Genomic DNA, 22,571 nt, shown 5'->3' with positions numbered 1-22,571 from the left:
ATATATATAATTTCTAATTGTAAATTATATATCAACTGAAAAAGAGCATTCTGGAGTAAAATCTTAGTGTGTATTGTTTTTAGATCTAATTATACTTGATAGTGAAAAATTTACTATTCCGATTTCTTAGAAGAATGCAGAGGTATTTGGCCTCTTCAAGAAACCTCATTCCTCTTGTTCAAATTGCGTTCTGATAGTAAACATAAAGCGCAGAGAGAGAGAGAGAGAGAGAGAGCGAGGCGTTCTGATAGTAAACAGAGAGAGATTTAAAGGCATTTAAAGCAATCATGGATAATATAAAGGTTCACCGACACTAATCTAAGTATATGAAAATTTTTTGGAAATAACTAAAGGAATTTGGTACCTGGATTTGCTAAAGCTTTGATTGGGTTGAAAAACTACTGGTTGCTTGAAAAACTAATTAATTTGAATTCACTTTACACATCATTTAGGCGATTCAAAGAACTGAAAAATTCGTCACTAACAGAAAAGAACAAATACTAACGTTAATCTCTCTCTCTCTCTCTCTCTCTCTCTCTCTCTCTCTCTCTCTCTCTCTCTCTCTCTCTCTCTCTCTCGAACAAGTTATGGTTACGAATTATCTTCAATCTTATTACAAATGAAGAGTTTTCTTAACAAATTAGTTGACAAGTTCATTACATAGTTTTATCTAAGTAGAAAAAAAAATACTGAGATTGCGAATACAAAAGAAATATATGTGAGATCTAATGCATGGGTCTTATATAAGCTATTGCTACCATGATCAGCTGACAACTAAAAACTTTTCAGGACTGGGCCACAACAAAAATATTTGTCTTCTGTGATAGATTTACATAGTGGCCTACATTTTGTAAAATTCATTACTTTGAATGGCAAATTGGGGGAAATAGGATGCTATTTTGAAAAAAAAAAAAAAAATGATGTTGAAAGCTATTTAAATTGCGAAATTAGTTTAACAGATCTTTGTGAAAAAAAAATGCAAATTGGAAAAAATAAAGATATAAAAGTCTCTCCAACAGCAGAAATACTTCAAATCTGATTCTATAAACAAAAGTCTGTCTTCCATTGTTGCATAGAGAAGCTTCTCCCAATTATAAATGTGAGATGTGTCCAAGCCGCTGCCACTCTCACTAATCCCAACAATTGCATTAATGCTGCTTTTTGTTTTATGATAGTAAGAGAATATTGCCAAAATTGCCTAAATGTCATTTTAATTAATACCTCAGAGAGAGAGAGAGAGAGAGAGAGAGAGAGAGAGAGAGAGAGAGAGAGAGAGAGAGATTTTCTCCAAAGCTCAGAGATCTACTCTTTTTTTTATCCATCTGAAAAAGCGTTACCAATGACAAATTGGACGTGAGCAATTCATCAAAATCTCAATCTCTCTCTCTCTCTCTCTCTCTCTCTCTCTCTCTCTCAACTCTCTCTCTCTCTCTCTCTCTCTCTCTCTCTCTCTCTCTCTCTCTCTCTCTCTCTCTCTCTCAGATGGTTGTTATCCTTTAGTATTACTTGAAATGACTAATTTTATTGCGATGACGTTGTAACAAATTAGGTGAAGATATTGTGAACATATATGAACTACTTATATCAATCAATGTATCTTTTTTGAGAAGTAATCTATAGGTCAACCGAGACTCCTTGAACCACCCTTCGATAGAATAAACACGCACGTCTTTACAACTGATTTGGTGATATTCGCCACACACAAACACACACACACACAAAAAAAAAAAAAAAAAAAAAAACCCTCACGGGGGTCTATTCTGTCACCAGGGGTCTATTCTGTCACCATTTTTGTATTGGGCTATTTGCATCGACTGTCTCCACCTAGACACAGACAACAAGGCATTAAACATTAACTTTTGGCTAGTTTAGTAAAACACACACACAAAGAAACAAGCACACAAGTATTTTGCTTTCGATGCCTCTGGAGTTAAATTTTTTCTAAACGTGGAACTGACAATTTTCTTACATGGTCACCACTTGACTTTTACTGAAAAACATTTAAACAAACAAATAAACAACACACTAACAGAGAAAGAGAGAAGAGAGAGATTTCTCAATTACTCTAAAACAAACTTTTGTAAATCAATTACAACTTTGAAAGAATTAAAATCCTATTTGAGCTAGACTATCCGGAATCAGCATGCACAACGGTGTTTATATCAATTCTTGTTTTGATTTTACTTTCCTGTAATCCAAAAAGATCTAATAAAACTAACATTCCTTCTTCTAGAAACTATTTTTTACGCTGACGAATTGTAAAAGAAGGAATTCATCAACGTAAATTTACATCTCTCTCTCTCTCTCTCTCTCTCTCTCTCTCTCTCTCTCTCTCTCTCTCTCTCATACACAAACAAAACATAAAACTTATAAGGGGTAATTATTCGACACTATTGCAAATGCTCAATCATGTACCAGTCCATGGCATTTCGATTGCAAATTAGGAAAAAATGAATTAATTTACAAAACTATATCATTCAACAATCTTTCTGAGAGAAAAGCAAAATGGGAAACACCGTATGTTGTAATTAAGAAATAACAGAGACTTCAACGGCTAAACTACTATACCTTTTCTCATTCTATAAATCAAAGATTCGACGCAAACCGCTGCCATTCTTACTATTCCTTGTAATGGAGTTAATCCTATCTTCAGATTTCATAATCATAAATAATGCCCCAAATGATGAGAGAGAGAGAGAGAGAGAGAGAGAGAGAGAGAGAGAGTTTCCCAATACTAATTGCTCTATTGAACCCTGGATGTTTATTACATAATTAGAACTAGTCTGTGTATGTGGTTATTTTCATTAGAAAAATAAAATGCTCAATTTAGCTGAACTTGCCACCGGAGTTGAATGTCGTAAAATTATTTGTATTACAAAAATGTATCATTTAACGGGACTCGAAAAACTTGAAAATGGCTTTAGAGTAAACAATGACTAATTGGACGAGAGCAATTCGTCAACTAATTCTCTCTCTCTCTCTCTCTCTCTCTCTCCTCTCTCTCTCTCTCTCTCTCTATATATATATATATATATATATAATGTGTGCGTGTGTGTAATGGTTTCTTTGTATAACTAATGGTTATCTCTCAGATCTTGATCGAATGACAAATGCTGTTATGTCAATTATAACTACAGAAAATTTGGTGAAATTTTAAGAATCTGTAAGAATTACTTGTACAAAATTCAATTATGAAGAAAAAAAAAACTAAATGTCCTTATTGAGAACTAATATATGGGTTATAAGGGGATATTTGAATCTAGCTAGCGATCAAAAAACGTCTCGGCGGTAGTCACCAACAATATGTATAAACAGGGTGGTCCAAAAGTAGATGGAGGGTAAATGATTAAATTTACTTTAAGATTACATATACAAACAATTATGTTTACTAACACATTGATAAATTTTAATGTGAACAATAATACAAAAGTCCTCAAATTTTATTGTGAATCAAAATACACTTGTAATAATATAACAGATACATAAACCTATTTCATATACTGTCCACCTACTTTTGGACCACCCTTATATATACTGTATCTATCTATCTATAGATAGATATATATATATATATATATATATATATACATACATATTATACTGTAGTAAGCTATAATCTGCAAGAATTTTTAGAAATTTCACCTACCGGTCTGCACCCAGGACAGACTAAACAACTAAAAACAATACAACGAAACCTTTAGAACACTGTTTGTTCTTACATAATCATTACCTTTGTTCTCATGGTAAACAACATGCTCACCAACTTTGTTCTCATGACAAACATCCGCACACACAAATTAACAGCCATGACAGAGAGAGAGGAGAGAGAGAGAGAGTGAGAGAGAGAGAGAGAGAGAGAGAGAGAGAGAGAGAGAGAAAAGTTTTAATGAATCCTGGATTATACATAATTACTCTAAAATGAATATTATATTAAAATCTTTGAAAGAACAAAATGAACGTTTCAGCTACACTAGCTGTCACTTTTTGTATCAAGATACAAAATGGTATTTATTCATTAATGTTTTGGCAAAAAACTGAAATGCATTCTAAATTAATCGCCTACACTGATAACATTGACTGTAAAAAATTCCTCCAATAAATTCTCTCTCTTTCTCTCTCTCTCTCTCTCTCTCTCTCCTCTCTCTCTCTCTCTCTCTCACAAACATAAAAAACTATTTATGACTAAACGGAAGTTATTCAATCACACTTTACACACCTAATTTTGTGAGTCTAGAGCGTCTGGATTGCACAACAGGTGAAATTGTTTTATTTTACAACACCATTTCGTTATACCTTAAACAAATTACAAATATCAATAAACAGATATATTTGACAAAATGGAAAAATGAAAATTCGAATGTTGTAATCAAGAACTATATAAAACTTCATCAGCAAAACTACTACAAATTATCTGATTCTATGAGAAGAAATCTCTCCTTGTTCTTACTTAGGTACGCTTCTCCCAATTGTCTATGCGAGATTTGACGGAACACATTGCAACTTATTGATCCTCACAATGGCGATAATCCTAATTTTAGTTTCCATACCCATAAATATATATGACACGAGAGAGAGAGAGAGAGAGAGAGAGAGAGAGAGAGAGAGAGAGAGAGAATCTTATCAGTATTTACATCATAGCTTAACATAATCTTTGTTTGTGATTAATTTCGATATAGAACCGAAAACCTAATTTAGCTAGAATTACCACTGCTTCGAATAGCGTTAAAATATTTTAAATTTAAAGGGGCTATGTGAACTAAAATTCTTTCTCATAAAAAGTTGACAATGGAAAATTGAACGAGAACAATTCGCCGAAATCTCTCTCTCTCTCTCTCTCTCTCTCTCTCTCTCTCTCTCTCTCTCTCATAGATAATTGCTATCCTTAAATCTTACTTCAAATGAAATAGAAAGTGTGGACGAGGAGGAAGACCATGCCGTTATCATAAGCAAAGATTTAAGGTTCATCAAACGGAGCAAACAGGTTGAAAAGAAAGCACAGAAACTAATAGGTTACACACAAAGAGACAATTCAAATACAGAAACAAAGAAATTGTACTGCAGCTGTACACATCAATAATATGACCACATCTACTGTAAGTTCAATTCTGGGCACCAAGTATTCACAAGGGTATGGATAGACTGGAAGCAGGACTAGATAGGGCCACCAAACTAGTACCAATATGACAATTTGGATATAGACGGAGAATGGAACGTTTCAAATTACTGGCTACAAACTCCGCAACTAAGGAAACAGCTAATACAGACATTTATAATTCTTAAAGTAATAACAAATGTAAACTACAACAATCTAAAGACGATTAGCACAAATAAGTACAGATAAAATTTGGAATAAAATGATACAACACCACTCAATGTGTTAATTTCATTACATACAAAATAGCAAACACATGGAACAGACTTTCAGCGAATGTTGAACTCGAATTCCAGAATAACTTACACAAGATCATAAAAACTCTCTAAACGTTTTTAAAAAAATTCATTTCCTAATAATAAATAATGCCGAAATTATCTAAATGTCTTTTTGATGGATATGCGCGCGCGCGCACGAGAGAGAGAGAGAGAGAGAGAGAGAGAGAGAGAGAGAGAGAATATCTTTCTCAATGCTAAGGGCCCTATTGAATTCTGGATTTACATTATTCTGTATAATTACTGACACTAACCTCTGTATGAGATTAATTTCGTTAAAAAAAATATCAAAATTTACCTTGAAAGAAGTAAACAATGCCAAATTGCGAGACAAATCCGTCAACAAATCTCTCTCTCTCTCTCTCTCTCTCTCTCTCTCTCTCTCTCTTAGAGAATGGTTACCATTCTTCAAATGATTAATTTCTTTGTGTCAATGGAGCATTTACACTATAACGAACTAAATGTAACTATTGGGAATCTAAATTATATCAATTACTTATATCAATAAATACATTTTATGAGACCTAAAAAAATAGAAAATTCAATATTTTTGAGAACTAATGTAGTCATACGAGACTCCTAAAACCAGCCAACAATAGAAAAAACACTAATTTTAAGAACTGTTTTAGTGAGATTCAACAACAGAAACAAACTTTAGGAGGCTGAAGTCTGCCACCAGTTTTGTAGTAAGCGACTGGTCTCCACCTGGATAAAAACTACACGACTTCAAACGATATGTGTCTAGTAAATACACACACACACATATATATGAATAAACACGCACACGAGTAATTGTCTTTTAAATACCTCTAGAGATAAGATTTTTCACAATGTGAAACTGATATAGTGTTCAACACCTCCCTTTATAAAAACATTCACACACAAAAATGAACAGCATTGAGAGAGAGAGAGAGAGAGAGAGAGAGAGAGAGAGAGAGAGAGAGAGCACGACATGAAATTTTAATAATTCATCGATGGTACATTTACTCTAAATAACGTATTTTGTATATCATTTAAGTCTTATTAACCCCACAAAATATTTACTAAACTATACCATGCAGACATTGACAGGTATGTTACATATATTCCTGTTTTGATTTAATTTAACTATTACTTAGAAAGGCTAAAATACACGTTACTCCTACGAAAAGGAGTACATGAATTGAACAAGAAAACATTCTCTCTCTCTCTCTCTCTCTCTCTCTCTCTCTCTCTCTCTCTCTCTCTATACCTGACGGATAATTCTTTTATTATACTTCAAATTCATTTCCTTAGGTCAATGATTGAATGGCGAATTGGGTATAGCAGAGGAGATATTCTAATAAAAATCCTTCAATTGAACCTATGGAAATGGCAAATAGCATTCAACTAAATTTTCATGTGGGGAAAAAAAAAAGTAATTAAGAAATAACCGAAATTCCAGTTCCATAAAACAAGATAAAACCTCATTCTAAAAACAAAGGACTTTCGTGTATTCTCACATACTGAGGTACGGTTCTCTTGTTCGCAAATGTTCATAATTATGCAGTTTATGCTAGAACGCTCATTTTCGTCTCGTTTCTTTTACAGTTTGTTGAACTGAAGTTTACAATCACTAATATTTCTTAAATATATACAAATATCGATAAAAATTATAGCAAAAAATAAAAATGTGTAAATGTTTTCACTCAACTTACCTGAACACAAAAATATTTAATTTTGTCATTTAGCTGAATAAATATCCTTCGATTCATGTACAGTTTTACATATAATTGAATGTATGCATATTATAACTTACAAAATATTTCTCAGTAGTCAAAACGGAAGCTTTAATTCGAATGGTTATGGAGACATTTTATTTAGGTTTCATTTTAAAAGCAGAAAAACAAATGTTATTTTACAATCATTATCTGAACGTTTAGATGTACTAAAATAGGAAAAATTAGTAAACTGTTGCAACAATGTTAGTTTATAGTTGGTTAAAAAGTGATATTTATCAAGATACAGTAATTTGAAAAATATATACTATATTGATATAGCTGAATAAATAAGGTTTCGAATGATATATAATTTTTTCTTATTTCATAAATATATACCCATAAAGAGCAACAATATGAATCGACTTTTGTTTTGCGCTGAAAACTTGACTGCGAAATCCATGTACAAATAATTTCTTTAAAATAGCTTTGATTACTCATTACGTTAAAGACCTTATTTTGGATTCATTTTATATCTAAATATATTTATAATATTTTACATACAAAACAATTTATAAAAATTTCCCTACATCATATAAAAGTATGGAAAGATGGAATCAAATGTTACGATAATGAAAAAAAAAGTGAAAGGTATTTACAAAAATACAACTTCAAATACAATAAGGTAGTTTTAACCATTCAGAAGAATTGAATAAAAAAACTTTATAAAAATATATTACTTTGTGTAAATATTTTACGTGTGTATAATTGAAAAAAAAAATAGGAAATTGTCGGTTTTCTTTTAAATTTTGCACAGAGAAACGAATTATACTGAATGGCTGTGGGAACTAATATTTAGGATAATGTATTTAAGTTTAATTTTACTCCTAAATAGACATAATAAATCCTAGGTAAACATCAAACCTCCCAAATATATATTAAAAAAAATGTAGCAATAAGGATAAAATGCATATGTATACATGTACACACAATCACACACACAATATATATATATATATATATATATATATATATATATATATATATATATATATATATATGCTGACCTTTGCAACATACAACAGCAGGACCCTGTCTAGGGAAGAAGATCTTGCTGTGTTACTAGAAGACCTGAAGGAAATAATTTGGAATAAAATAGAGTTAAGTGAAATAAGCGGAACTGGGAAATCTTATATTGTCTTAAAAGAGAACCATATCTTTGGCTTCAGAGGACATGTAAGGAACAAATAAAGCGGAGTGGGTTTAGTTATTAATAAAATTATTGCAGGTAACACAAAAGAAATCTGTAGTACAAGTGATTGAAATGCAGGATTAATAATTAATCTATATAAGAATTATAAACTGAAGACCATTCAAACACATGAACCCAACTAACACATAAAGAGGAAGAAACATTAAGTTTTTACGATCTGGAGATATGTACGAATATACATAAGACTCAATTTACATTTGTTTTGGGGGATTTCAAAGCTGAAGCAGTTCAAACGAAGAGAGGAGAATCAACAGCAGGTAAATTTGGAGTAGGCACAAGGAATGAAAGAGACATGCTTGTAGAAGTTTATGAAAGAAACAATCTTAAAATAATGAACACATTTTTTCTTATAAAAGGGAACATAGAAAGTAGGCATGGAGAAGCCCAACTGGAGAAAAGTAAAATGAAATAGATTTTATTCACAGTGAAAAAGTTATTTCAGTTAAAGATGTAACAGTGTTAAACAAGTTAAAAGTCAAGTTACATTATAAACGCACGAATAAATATTTATTTAGATCTAAGGAAAGAAAGATAATACCTAATTTTAAGTGAAAAATCTGATGAGTTTAGTTTAGCAATACAAAATGATATGGAAGCAATTAAAGAAGAAATGAACAGTAATTCAACAACATTTGTATTGGGATCCTCACAAGAGATGGGTGGAAAACCTCCTAAACCAGATCAAGGAAAACTATCACATAAAACCAAAAACCTGAAAAATAAAATCCAAGAAAGATGAAATAGAATTAGCAGAACTATCCAAAATAAACAATTTAAAATTCCAAGCATCAAATTGATGAAAAAACTTGGAATAGGACACCAACAGATGTGTGTTTTTAAGGATAAAACTGTAAATATTTTCAACAAAAAAGATGGAGATAAAAATTCAAGAGCATTTCTATACAATGCTATACAATAGTGATATAAGCATTAACTTTGCCAATAAAAATAATGAAACACCTGAGCCTGTACCAAATGTAACAGTAGAAATAAAGAAAGCTGTAAAAGGCATAAAAAGATGCAACACAGCAAGAGAAGATGGTCTAACGATTGATTTAATAATAGATGGAGAATATTTCATAGTAGTAAAACTGGCTGAACTTAACACAAATTGTCTGTAAGAATACTCTATACCATAAGCTTGGAAAAACTTTATTGTTCATTATACTAATTCACAAAAATTCATATACAAAAGACTTGAATGATTACCGCCCGATAAGTTTACTCTTCGCAATATATAAATGATTTACAAAGATATTAGGTCGAATAAAATGACAGATGGACTTTAATCCACCAATAGAACAGGCGGGCTTTAGAATTGGGTATTCAACAACTGACCTTACCCATGAGTATGACAAACAAATATCTATGGCCTTTTTAGACAAGGTTTTGATTCTGTCAAACAGCAGTATTGAAAGCCCTTCAAAGACAAGCATTAGATGAATCTTTATGTTAGAGCATTTGGAAATATCTATATAGTAAATACAGCAATTCTAAAACTACATAATGATAGTGGGAAGATTCCGATAGAGAAAAGAGTTAGCTAGGAATACCTCATCTCTCCTAAATCATTTACAGCATGGCTAGAAGTTTTTAAGAATTTAGATTGGGAAAATGTGGAATTATTTATTGATGGAGAAAACCTTAACAACTTGATGTTTTGCAGGTTTAGTGAATCATGGGAGGAAATACAAAAATGATAGAAGATTTGAATATAGAAAGCAGGCATGTAGGACTGAAAATGAATATGAGTAAAACTAAGATATTTAAAAAAAATGGAGAAAAAACAAATAAAAGATAGTGTTTCCCTAGGGCTCGAGGCCGAAACTAAAGAAGGATAAGCAGGGGATGGAGAGCTTTTCGTAAACAAAATGAGATAATGAAACATAAAATGCTCCTTTCTCTAAAGAAAAAAATAAAATATTTAATCAGCTGGTGCTACCAGTTTTGACTTATACACAAGAAACTTGGACCCTTACTAAAGCCTTAGAACAAAGGATAGTTACAACACACAGCTATGGAAAGAATAATAATAGGAATAACAATGAAAGATAAAAAGAGAAAGATGGATACGCGAGCAAACTAAAGTAGAGGCTAGGCTGATAACATGTAAGAAAAAGAAAAGTACATGGGCAGGACATATAATGATAAAGACATAATAGAAGGACATCAAGAACAAAAGAATGGGTACTAAAGCCAAGAGAAGGCAAAAGTAATAGAAGGAAGACGATGGGTTGACCAACAAAGAAAGCTTGTGGAGGTGGACTGGCAAAGAAAAACCATAAACAAATGCAAGTGGAAGGACATGTCTGAGGCCTTTGTTCTGCAGTGGACTGGTAAATGAGGATGTAGATATATATACATATAATATATACATACATATATGCATATATACACATCTACAAAAACATACACACATAAACTCATACAAATGTATAAATATACATATACATATATTTACATATATGAATAAATTTTAAAAATACATATTTACAAGCAATGAAGAATTAAAAAAACAACTAAGTACAATAAAAAATGGCAATGAAGTAGCATAACTAACCTTTGTTCTGATCCTTCAGGTTATTATATTTTTCCTCCCCTTCAGGTATAATTTTGAAGGTGTTTGAATCTTGTTTAAGGGGGAGGAAAATAGGCAGCTTTTAAATAATGTTTTTGGCCCTGTGACCCACTTTGACTATTCCCAAATTATGTCAAATTAGGACGGGTACTGTACCAATACTTCTGAAGCAGTCATGCAAGATACAGTCAAGCATGTTATACAATCCCATAAGCTATTTTTTGAAGCCCACGCAATACCAATTTGGTGTCTGGCTTCATTTTTTCTTCCCTTGATGATCATGAATGGTCCCGAGTGAGGCAGTTGTAGGGCTATCTTCGTCTACAAGAGTGGTTGGGGTAGGAAAACATTCAGACCCTGATTTATCACCAGGCGTTAGGGGAGCAGCAGGAAATGGAGGAGGATTGATTGACTGATTGAAAGTTTTCTGGCATCCTGACATCTAAGGTCATTGATGCCGATAGCATTTATTATATATGAAAAATAAAAGAGAATTCAATTAAAACCATAAAAGTTAAGAAGTCATTATAACAATTAAATAGTTTTCAGAAGACCTGCTTCTGAAATAAATCTAAAAATTCCGCTCGCATAGAAGGACACATCATGTCCAAAAATCTTGGCAAGGATGAACCTGCCATCCTCACCTCGAGCCTCATACAGATATCTATTTCTGAAGTTAGTAAAATTAGGGCATTCGGTCAACAAATGCCTGACTGTTAAAGGTATTAAACAGTCCTCGCAATACGGTTGGTGTTGGCCCTTTAGAAGAAACTCGTGTGTCAATCGTGTGTGACCAATACGCAGACGACAAAGAGTCTTCTGCCCTTTTTGGGTTATCATGTACCTCCAAGGTGATATGATATTCGTTACTTCCCTCATTTTATTGCCATCTAGACTATCCCAGTGCTCTGGCCATTTATTACAAACCAATTTCTTGATGTAAGGTAGGAAATCATTACAGGGAATGGAATACCTTCTTGGTAGCAACTCGGATGCCGCATACCTCTCCGTCCAATACTAAAAAGACATCCTAAAATCTTTAAAACTAGAGGATTACTAGAAATAAAAACTTCTAAAGCTTGAAGAACACTCCTTACATCACTAAAAATTGTAAAATTACCCTCCTTTTCCAACGCTATTTTCTCAACTGCGGTTTGTATGCCATACAGTTCGGCAGTAAATATTGAAGCTGTTAGAGGAAGTGCACCTTTACAATTAAAACCATTACTTTGTACTCCAAATCCAACGCCAGCATCAGATTTGGAGCCATAAGTATATATAAAAGTCGATCCCCTATGTTCTTCAACATGTTCCATAAACAGAGACCTGGATTCTAAGTCAGTTACATTCTTCTTAACTTCAATAAAGTATTTACAAAAAGATATCTGGTAATTTCCATGGAGGTGTTGATGATACCTTAAATGGAAGCACCCTAATTCTATTTATATCAAGACTGTTTAAAAATTAGAGGAGATTTTGGGTGCAACACTAAGTATGTTGAGTGACTTACATGGCTTGCAGTCTGAAAGGCTAAAGAATTAGGGAGTCTTTGCAATCTAAACCAATACCGAATAATAGCCGAAATTCGGTAAAGCTCTAGAGGTAATTCTCCAGCATCAACAAGGAGACTTGGGATAGGTGAGGTTCTAAAGGCTCGTATGGACAACCTAATACCACCATGATGTATTGAATCTAATATCTTTAACTGGCTTGGGGTGGCTGAGGAGTATATTTCACATCCATAACTGATATTGGAAAAAAAATCAAGGCCTTGTATAATTTCAAAATAATATTGCGGTCTGCCCCCATGATGTATGGGACAATACTTTTAAAATATTCAGAGCCTCGAGACATTTAGCTTTTAACGCTTTCAAGTGAGAAATCCATGTAAGCCTACAATCAAATATCAAACCTAAAAATTGAGCTTCACTTGCACATGGTATCCGTTGACCTTTAATGTATATATCCGGGTCTGGATGTACTCCCCGGATACAACAAAAATGGACAATAGCAGTTTTACTTGTCGAGAACTTAAATCCATTCATATCGGCCCACTGGATAATTTTGTCAATTGAGAGTTGTATTTTTCTCTCAACCATTGCCATTCTAGCTCCAGCAAATGATATTGAGAAATCATCCACAAATAATGTTGAGAGAATATCCCGGGGGAATGGCTGAGGATATCCCAGTAATTGCTAGTGCAAAAAAGGTTACACTCAGCAAACTCCCCAGAGGAACTCCTTCTTCCTGACACTTACTCTCTGATAGAGCTTCCCCCACTCTCACTTGAAAAACTCTTTTAGAAAGAAATGCCTGAATAAATACTGGCACCTCTCCTCTCAATCCCAATTTATGAATTGTTTCAAGTATACCATATCTCCAAAAAGACTGTCACATGGTGCTGTTTGGAAGCAAATGCTTCACAAATAGAAGACAAGTCTCATCAACACATCAGTTGTTGAGTGCATTTTTCTGAATCCACAATGAATCGGTGATAAAATACTCTTCTTTTCAAGGTACCACATCAGTCTTGCATTGACCATCTTCTCCATAATTTTACATAAACAAGATGTCAATGCAATAGGTAGGTAGTGTTCTGCTAAAAACTTGTCTTTACCAGGTTTTAAAAAGGCTAAAATAATGGCTAGTTTCTAAACACTTGGGTAACTATGATCATGCCATATTCTATTAATAATGCTTAAAATAAATAACTTTGTATTAAAATGTACATGTTTAACCATTGCATATGGAATTCCATCGGGTTCAGGGGCTGTATCGTTACATGTAGCGAGTGCAGAATCAAGTTCTCTTTCAGTAAAAGGAGAATTATACGTTTCTTCCTTTCCTGTTGCAAAATTTAAAATTTTCTTTTCTTCAATGCTCCTGTACTGGTGACCAGGAGCTGCTACACTCTTGCACGATACATTTGAAAAATGGTCAGACAGGGTATTACTAACTTCATTTCCTTCAGTCACAAACTGACCATTCACTTTCAACACTGGTGGTGGGTTCGGGGTAAATTTGCCTGCAATTTTTTTTTATTTTCCTCCATACAGAAGATGGTGGTGTTCTACTATTAATGGAGGAAACAAAAGCCACCCAAGATTGGCGTCTAGCTTCTTTCATGGCATGACGGATCTGGGCTCTACACTTTTTGTAGGTTATCAAATTTTCATCCGTACGGCATCTACACAATCTAGTCAGAGATTTTCTGGTGGCTCTGTGCAAGGCTGTTAATTCTGAAGACCACCACGGGATTGGTCGTCTTTTGAATAGTCCTGTGGTTTTGGGAATCGAATTGATTCCTGCTGTATGGAGAGTTCCATTCAGTAGGTCTATGGCATCATCAACACACTCAAACTGCTCTGCACTACCCTCGATTTCACTTAGCTCACGAAATTTAACCCAGTCTGCCTTGTCTAGATTCCATCGTGGCCATCTTTGTAAAGGCGGACCCTTGTTGGTGTTTATAAGGATTGGTGCATGATCACTAGTATGCCAATCATTTAATGTCCTCCAATCGAAATCAAGAACGCAGTTAGAGCTTGCAATTGAAAGGTCAATGCATGACAAGGTACCTGTCTGAACATGGAAGTGTCTGGGCTCTCCTGTATTAAGGAGTCCTACATCCTCGTTTTCACAATTGATTGCCCCTGGTGTTTGCCAAAATATCACCCCACAAAAGATGTCTACCATTCAAATATCCAAGTAAAAGAAAAGGTTGAGGGAGCTGTTGAATCACCTCTGCTAAATCATCATACCATACGTTATCACTTGGAGGCAAGTACAGCGAACAGATTGTATATCTTCTCCCTATATCAATCTGTACAACTACTGCCTGCAGATCTTGTGCGGATAGATAAAGGAAGTTAGGGAACATCTCGACGAACGCATGTGAGACTTCCGCCATGGCTCCCTACTCCGTGATCATAAGGTGTCCTATAACTAATATATTCGCGAGGACAAGGGGTATTAACATCAAGCTTGCTCTCCTGGAGACATACAATTATGGGGGAATGCTCGTGAATTAAGAGCTTAAGTTCTTCATATTTGGCCCTCAAACCCTGACAATTCCATTGCAAAATGGATGAAAAAACTATGTATTATTTTCTGGAAGACATCTTTGATGAGGCCTTCCCATTGACAGTTTTTGATTTGACAATATTTTCTGTAGGCTTTTTAAGTTTGGGTCTTGATAAATTAGGTTTTATAATAGCCTTTTCAGTGGTGTTGTTACCTAATTCTTGTGGGGGATGGTGGACCTCAACTTGAATTTTTGATTGATTCAAGAAGTTTTCCTGTTGATCTGAAATATCAACAGGCAAAACATCATATCTATTTGATGTCATAACTTTGGTGTTTTTAATGGATGGGGTGAGAGAGATGGGGTCTCTCTCTTTTCCTATTGATAGGTGGTGATTTATTAAGTTTTGATGTTTTCCCCACTACAGGTGCACCTGTGGTGATTTATTAGGTTATGATGTTTTCCCCACTACAGGTGCACCTGTGGAACCTCCAACAAATCAGGCAAAGATATAGCCTGAGAGAGGTTAGTATTATCCTTTGTAGTGGGGGACAAAGGTTTACTAGAGGTGAGCAAAGTCTTACGTGATATTCTTGCCTTATCCTCTAGAATTCTATCAGAAGATGGCAAGGTTCTTTATTGCTCTAAAAATTAGGAATAAGCACCAGTATTTGTAATAGGGAATCGAATATAAAAGCTCAGAAAAATAATGCACGTTCATCAACAAACTTTTACTCACACAAAAAGTTGCTTACCCTTTCCTTTCATTTATAAATATCAAAATGAATCCAGACAGTTGTAAGTACGAGTTAATAGTTGACAAGATAGCTTTGGGCTCGATATAGACATCATAGAAAGGGTGACCTCAGCATGGGATAGCTAATGTAGTTTCTCCCAGATTGATTGATTGACTGATTTAAGAGCTTTCTGGCATCCTGATATCAAAAAGTCATCGACAATGATATTGTTTGTTATAGATAAAAAATAAAAGGAAATTCAATTTAAAACCATAAAAGCAATGTCCTTTTAAAAGTTATATAACTTTCAGAAGACCTGCTTCTAAAGTAAATAAAAAAAAATACTGCTAGCATACGAGTACAACACATCCTGCCCCAGAATCTTGGCAAAAATGAAGCTGCCATCACAATATGCCTAATGTTTCTCCAATGCACGAAGCCAAAATTAAAAGAAGGATAAGCGTGAGATGGAGAGCCTTTCAAAAACTAAATGAGATTATGAAAAGTAAAATGCCATTTTCTCTACGAAGAAAAGTATTTAAGCAGATGGTCAAAACAGTTTTAACTTTTGTGTCAGAACCTGAAACCTTAGCTGGTTACAACTTGGAGAGTTATGGAAAGAAGAATGATGGGAATAATAATGAGACAGAAAAAGAAACAACATGGGTATAAGAGCACACTTAAGTAGAGGATATTCATATAAGAAAAAGAAATGGACATGGGCAGGACATATAAGGAGAATGACAGATAAAAGTAGCAGAGTATTCACATACAAACACACATATACATAACCATAGTCACCTTTTTTCTATGGATTACCTTCTAGATGATATTCCTGAGGAGGCCGGATGATTGGGTGTACTTAGAGCTGCCAAGGAGGCTTGTGGTGTCACGGGCCATCAAACAATTCTCCTACTTAGGCTACATTTCTTAACATTTCAACATTCATCATTTTAGATATTCTATACTCTACATAAGAAGCAGGGGAAGTGCCCAGATATACGAACTAAGGAAGTTTGCATAGAAAGACCATAAACAGATGCAAATCGAAAGTCATGTCTGAGGCCTTTGTTCTGCAGTGGATTAGTAATGGCTCTCTCTCCCTCACACTACAAACACACACACACACGCACATATATACATACATATATATATATATATATATATATATATATATATATATATATAGATAGATAGATAGATGGATATATATTAGTTAGTACCCCTCGTGATAGCTCACCAAACGCGTGCAATCAGGGCCTTCGCAATACGGAATGATCTTCAAATTGGCTGGGAGAAAATGATGAGTTGGCAACCCTTCATCATTGTTTTCAAAATTTGGGGAAATTCCTTACTTATGGATCCAGTTAGGATCAGTTGCCTTTTGACCCTTATGAGTGAATGTAGCACGCATTTGGGTGCCCTATAATGATCGCTAATTTGCTCGAGTTGTATGTTATCATGCCTAGGGACCATACTGGTTTTGATGATATTATTAGGATAATTAAGTGTCATAACTTATGGCTATCTACAAGTAAAATAAGTGCTTAAGTAGATATTAGAAAATAATAGTGTGTAGTATCATAGCAAAATATAAAGCTGGCGTTGAACAGGGAAACCCTGAACTCTCGCATGGTGGTCCCCAAGCAGTCACGACGTGCCTTAAATTTTATAAAGAAAAAAAAAAACCAAGTTGGAAGCTAATATCACATTGACTGTAAAGCAGCAGAAAAAAATTACTTGGGGAATGAGTGTTAGGACACATCACTAGCAAATCAGTGATGACTTCATCATCATCTCCTCCTATGCCTATTGACGTAAAGGGCCTCCGTAAGATTTCGCTAGTCGTCTCTATCTTGAGCTTTTAATTCAATATATCTCCAATCATCATCCTCTACTTCGCACTTCATAGTCCTCAGCCATGTAGGCCTGGGTCTTCCAACTCTTCTAGTGCCTTGTGGAGCCCAGCTGAACGTTTGGTGAACTAATCTCTCTTAGGGAGTGCGAAGAGCATGATTTAGGCTTTCGCAAAGTGAGCAGTAATCAAGGATTTCAAGACCCTGTGACAGGACTGTGATTTTCATATTATTCATTTGGTCTATTAAAAGTTCATACCAATATATATCAGTATTTACAGGCTGATAACTCTGTAAAATAGCAGTCCATTTTCTTGAAGGTTTTATATGTAACTTCAACTTGATTGGATGAATACAGTCTATTACCTATTTAAATTTTGTGTGATCATTTACTTATTTCACTATTTTGTTATATGTCCGATTTACTAGGTGCAATTTATACCTTTAGTCCTGGATTTTGCCTGTACATAGTAACATGTAGAAACACTGACGTACCCAAAGATCAACTTGGAAAACATTCAGGATCAGTAGTGAAAACAATGAGTCCATATCTAAGTCAAGGTCATATTTTTTAATACAGAACTATAATACAAGCCCTATATATTCCCCTATAAAAATAATACTCCTCGAGGGGACTGTGCATGAAAATCGAAATGCTAGGATGCAGGATGCGTGATGGAGGCACGGTGAAAAGAGAGAACCATATACTGGCACTAAAATGGAAGGACTGCCATGAATTTTCACTCCTATCAAACATTCATCCTTTCCAGACTGAACAGCCTATTCTAAAAATGAATGTGATAGTTGATTATGTGAAATATACCCACCTAGCAGATAAATCAGACATGCAAATCTATTCAGGAGAATGTACTATGAGATCTATTATTTGGTGGAAAAAAAAAAATAATTTCTATGTAATTGATAGATGTTTGTTAGGACACTTACAACCTCTACATAGACAGTACAAAAAAAAAATTTGTCTTCAAGGGAGTTCGCAGGATTGTTACAACTCAATTTCACTAAAACTATGGGACATTCAAGATATAGAAGGGGAAGAAATGTGATACCTGTTCAACATGACCGTCTCTGCACAGACCAATTATTTCAGAAATATCATCTTGCCACCATATCATCCAAAGGCCGTAGGACGAGGGGTTAGAGAAACAGTCATGTATGTAACAACATAACTATGCAGCCAATAGCACAAAATTCAGTCATGATTTCTTGTCCCAGCTTTTGTGTCATGTTTCATGCTGTACCACTTTTTCATACATTTTTAGGATAGTTTGAGTGTATGGGTATGGGTGTGTTCGAGAAAGATATAGAAATACAGAGATAAGGTGATAATATTTACTGAGAAATGGACCAAGTTACATTTCCTATCTTACAATAATTCTTAATTTTGTATTATATGGAAGAGAGAGAGAGAGAGAGAGAGAGAGAGAGAGAGAGAGAGAGAGAGAGAGAGAGAGAGAGAGAGAGAGAGAGAGAGTGTGTGTTTGCCAGAGTAATGAATCACATTTTATTTTTCTTTAGTTTTAGCTGGTTGATACGAAGTGTACTGTAAATGTTTTTGATAACAAATAATGTTTATATGATCAGATGACTCATGTTTGTATACATTGAGATTATAGTTCATCTCATCTTTTAAAAATTCAACCTCCAAATCTCTACGCATATCTTCCTTCGGTAACACGGAGGTATTTGTTTTAGACACCAATGCTAAATTCTTAATTTTTTTCAGTACCCAGATGGCATGAAGCAGACCATGTTTACCAACGCTCACTTCAGCTGTTTATTGAAACTCGTATTAACAATGGAAACGGTTAATGGCCATGCAATAATTCTTGGGCCTCCTGGAGTTGGAAAGATGGCACTAACAAAGTTGGCAGCTTACTATACGAGAGCAAGGTAATTGGATTGCATACAACAAGCTCCACTTTTATCGTCGCAGTTCTATCATCTTCAAATTTACTTTACTTCATTCTTAACTTGTGACTAACTCGTAATCTAAGTTACTTTCTATCAAGTCACCACTTTTGTATGTTCCATCTCAAGTCACTATATCACAAGTGACTCAATCTCTTGCTTGTAATTTATTCTAAATATATCACAAAACCGCAATACTCTTTGAATTTATAGAAATTGCTCTGTTCCTGTAACACTAGTTCTGGAAACAACGGACCACTAAGATCAAGGTTTGGTGAACATTCAAAATACTTTTCATAAAAAAAAATTCTTACATTATTTACATCTTATAACAGGAAGAACTACACAGAAGTTTTCTTCCGAGACTTCTGCTGACCTTGAGGCTACAGTGCATCCTTACAAATAGTAATTACATTGTAAAAAGTTAGACTTTGATATAATTATTTTTATACAAAAAGTGTGCTTAACTCTGCGGTTTTTTGTCAAATTCCATAGAGAAAATTAGTCAAACGATTAATAAATCATTACTTTGCAATAAATTTTTTTTGTTCAATAAAAAAATTACCTATCAACTAGTCACTACCATTTTTAGCCATTTATTCCATAGGAATATTCCTATATTTCCAAATCCAAGCTATAAGCAGCACTACAGTATACATTTGACACTGCATATTCACATACAAACTCATATATGCGTAACCATAAAGTCCTCTTTTTTCCTAGGGTTTACCATCTAGATGATATCCCTGAGGAGGCCGGAAGATTGGGTGTACTAAGGGCTGCCATGGAGGCTTCTGGTGTCACGGGCCGTCGAACAATTCTCTTACTGAGGCAACATTCTTTAACACCCATCATTCTAGATATTTTATACTCTGTAGCTCAGCATGGTAAGCAAGCATTCTACTTAAAAATCGTTGAAAAAAAAGGATTGATCTACTATAGAACTGTGACTTAATTATTAAGATATATTCCAACTTATTTTCCTAATAAAAGAACATTTCCTTAACATTTATTTTTGTTAAGACATCTAGCAGTGATTTCCTTGATCATAACTCTACTCCCCCTATTTGTTTGTCCCTAAGTCTTAAAATCTTTCAACTGATTGGGAAAATACAGAAGTAATATATAGTTGAAACATAGAAAGGACGGATTGTTGAATTCTCTGTTATAAACAGTTAAAAATGTAAACTTTATGGTTTTATAAATGTGATCATTTTAACCTTTTACGTTATGGAGGCGACAAATCTTCAGAGAACTGTTGAGACAGTATAGCAGAAGGTCATGGTGAAATTACATAATTATATTCAGTAAACATTATTAAAAAAAAAAGGGGGGGGGGAAGGGGAGATGTTTCTTTTCCAGTTTTCATATTAGCATGAGAGACTGAGCAGGATCTTTTGACAAAGCAAAGTAAAGGCACCTACTTCCTTCCCATCCCGGTATTTATTACTGGGGTTTAGATGAATGAAAGTTTTTTCAGAAACATGATTTTTTTTCTTTCTGTATCAGGATGGAGTAAAGGCCTTTGGACACCTTTGAGAGAGAGAGGCCTTCTCGAAGCAATACGGGCAAAAGGTAAAGATCCTCCTCAAGAGAATCGCTGGATGACCTACCTAGAGGAAGAGGATCTAACTGCTCTCAAACATCGGTTCATCACAAGCATCAAAAGAAATCTTCACATTTGTCTACTTGCACATTCTGAAACGGTGAGAATTATGTTCCTATGCAGAACTGACAGACAATATATTGTCCTAACAACTACACACGGATGATTCCCCTGGAGTAACGATTCATTTGATATGTTTCACTCTATTATTCTCTAACTCATTATTCCAAACACTTTGCCATTTTGTTACTATAAAAAAGCTTCATTGTGGTTACATAGTAATTGGTATTTAAAATCACAGCTGTGGTAAATTTAAAGGTGATTTAGCAGCAGCATCTGCTTTTTCATTAACAATTCTAACGTGGGCCGAAAGCTAGAATAATTCCATGCTTATCAATTGAAAATTTGTAATACCAGCTGGTTCTTATAAGTGTGACCTTTCAAGATTTCTATAGACTTTCCCAAATTGGAATAAATCACAAATTTAAGGTTAATTCTATCTTCTATTATTTTAATAATTTCAATTGCTAAAAAAATGGTTGATAGTTCACTTGAAAATACTAACGCTTCAATAGGTAATGAAAATACTAGTTTTGTCTGAGGATACTGCTGCACACTAGCACCCATCGAAGATTTTGAGCCATAAGTATATATACTGTATAGCATAATGAAGGCCTTTCCTTGGAATATGTTTAAAGCTTATGGTATTTATGGTAACCGAGACACAACTGGTCAGTGAAATTGGTTTATAATAGTTTGGATTGCTGGGATCTTTTCCTGGCTTACATATTGGTATTACCACTACATGTTTCCTTGCCTTTGGAAGATGTTTAGTCCAGGAATAATTATAAAACTAATAGATAAGTCTTAGCCAAGGAGGGGCTAAATTTCTTTCATCAAAATTTATATCATCTTTACCGGAGTTTGTTGTTCACAATTTGATAAAGTAAATACGTGATCCTCTTCAGCAACCTTTTATTGAAGTGAATGTCAACCACAACGTCAAAATTCAATGAAATTATTTATGTTCATTTGATGGATCAAATACTGAGTATGCTTTCAATATTACGCCAATAATATTGGAGATTGTACCAAGAATTAGTAACCCATTATGTATTACGGCATGTCTTCCAGATCTGCTATATATTTATCATTGTTTTATTTTTCTAATTTGCCACATTTTCTGGAATGAAGTATTCTCCAATATAATGCACACATTTATGCTACAAAATTATCTCCCTTTTATTGAGTTTATTTTTTCTAATTTACCGTTAATGTTATTAAAATACGGTTTCAATACACTAATCTCTATGGCTATACCAGCTAGTTTCTTTATTGTAGTTCCAAACATTAGAGAGAGAACCAATACTAAAATTTTTCAATCATTTCCAGAGTTTCTAATTGTCTTCCAACTGCCTGTTTTTCGTTTGACTCTCTCACACTTGTGGAGGGTCCACTAATGCTA

The 22,571-nt window shown here is 34.1% G+C and overlaps 1 protein-coding gene across 1 annotated transcript in view; it reads left to right on the top strand.

Moving 5' to 3' along the window:
* LOC137633707 (dynein axonemal heavy chain 6-like) overlaps nucleotides 1-22,571 on the top strand; it is a 384,249-nt gene that overhangs the window by 127,431 nt on the left and 234,247 nt on the right. The window contains exons 4-6 of the mRNA XM_068365957.1: nucleotides 19,316-19,482; nucleotides 20,224-20,387; nucleotides 21,010-21,206. Coding sequence (XP_068222058.1) covers nucleotides 19,316-19,482; nucleotides 20,224-20,387; nucleotides 21,010-21,206 — 528 coding nt within the window. The remainder of the gene's footprint in view (nucleotides 1-19,315; nucleotides 19,483-20,223; nucleotides 20,388-21,009; nucleotides 21,207-22,571) is intronic.

This window comes from Palaemon carinicauda, chromosome 3 (assembly GCF_036898095.1).
Source record: "Palaemon carinicauda isolate YSFRI2023 chromosome 3, ASM3689809v2, whole genome shotgun sequence".
NCBI classification, from domain to species: Eukaryota; Metazoa; Arthropoda; class Malacostraca; order Decapoda; family Palaemonidae; genus Palaemon; species Palaemon carinicauda.
This window is presented reverse-complemented; position numbering and strand designations above follow the sequence as displayed.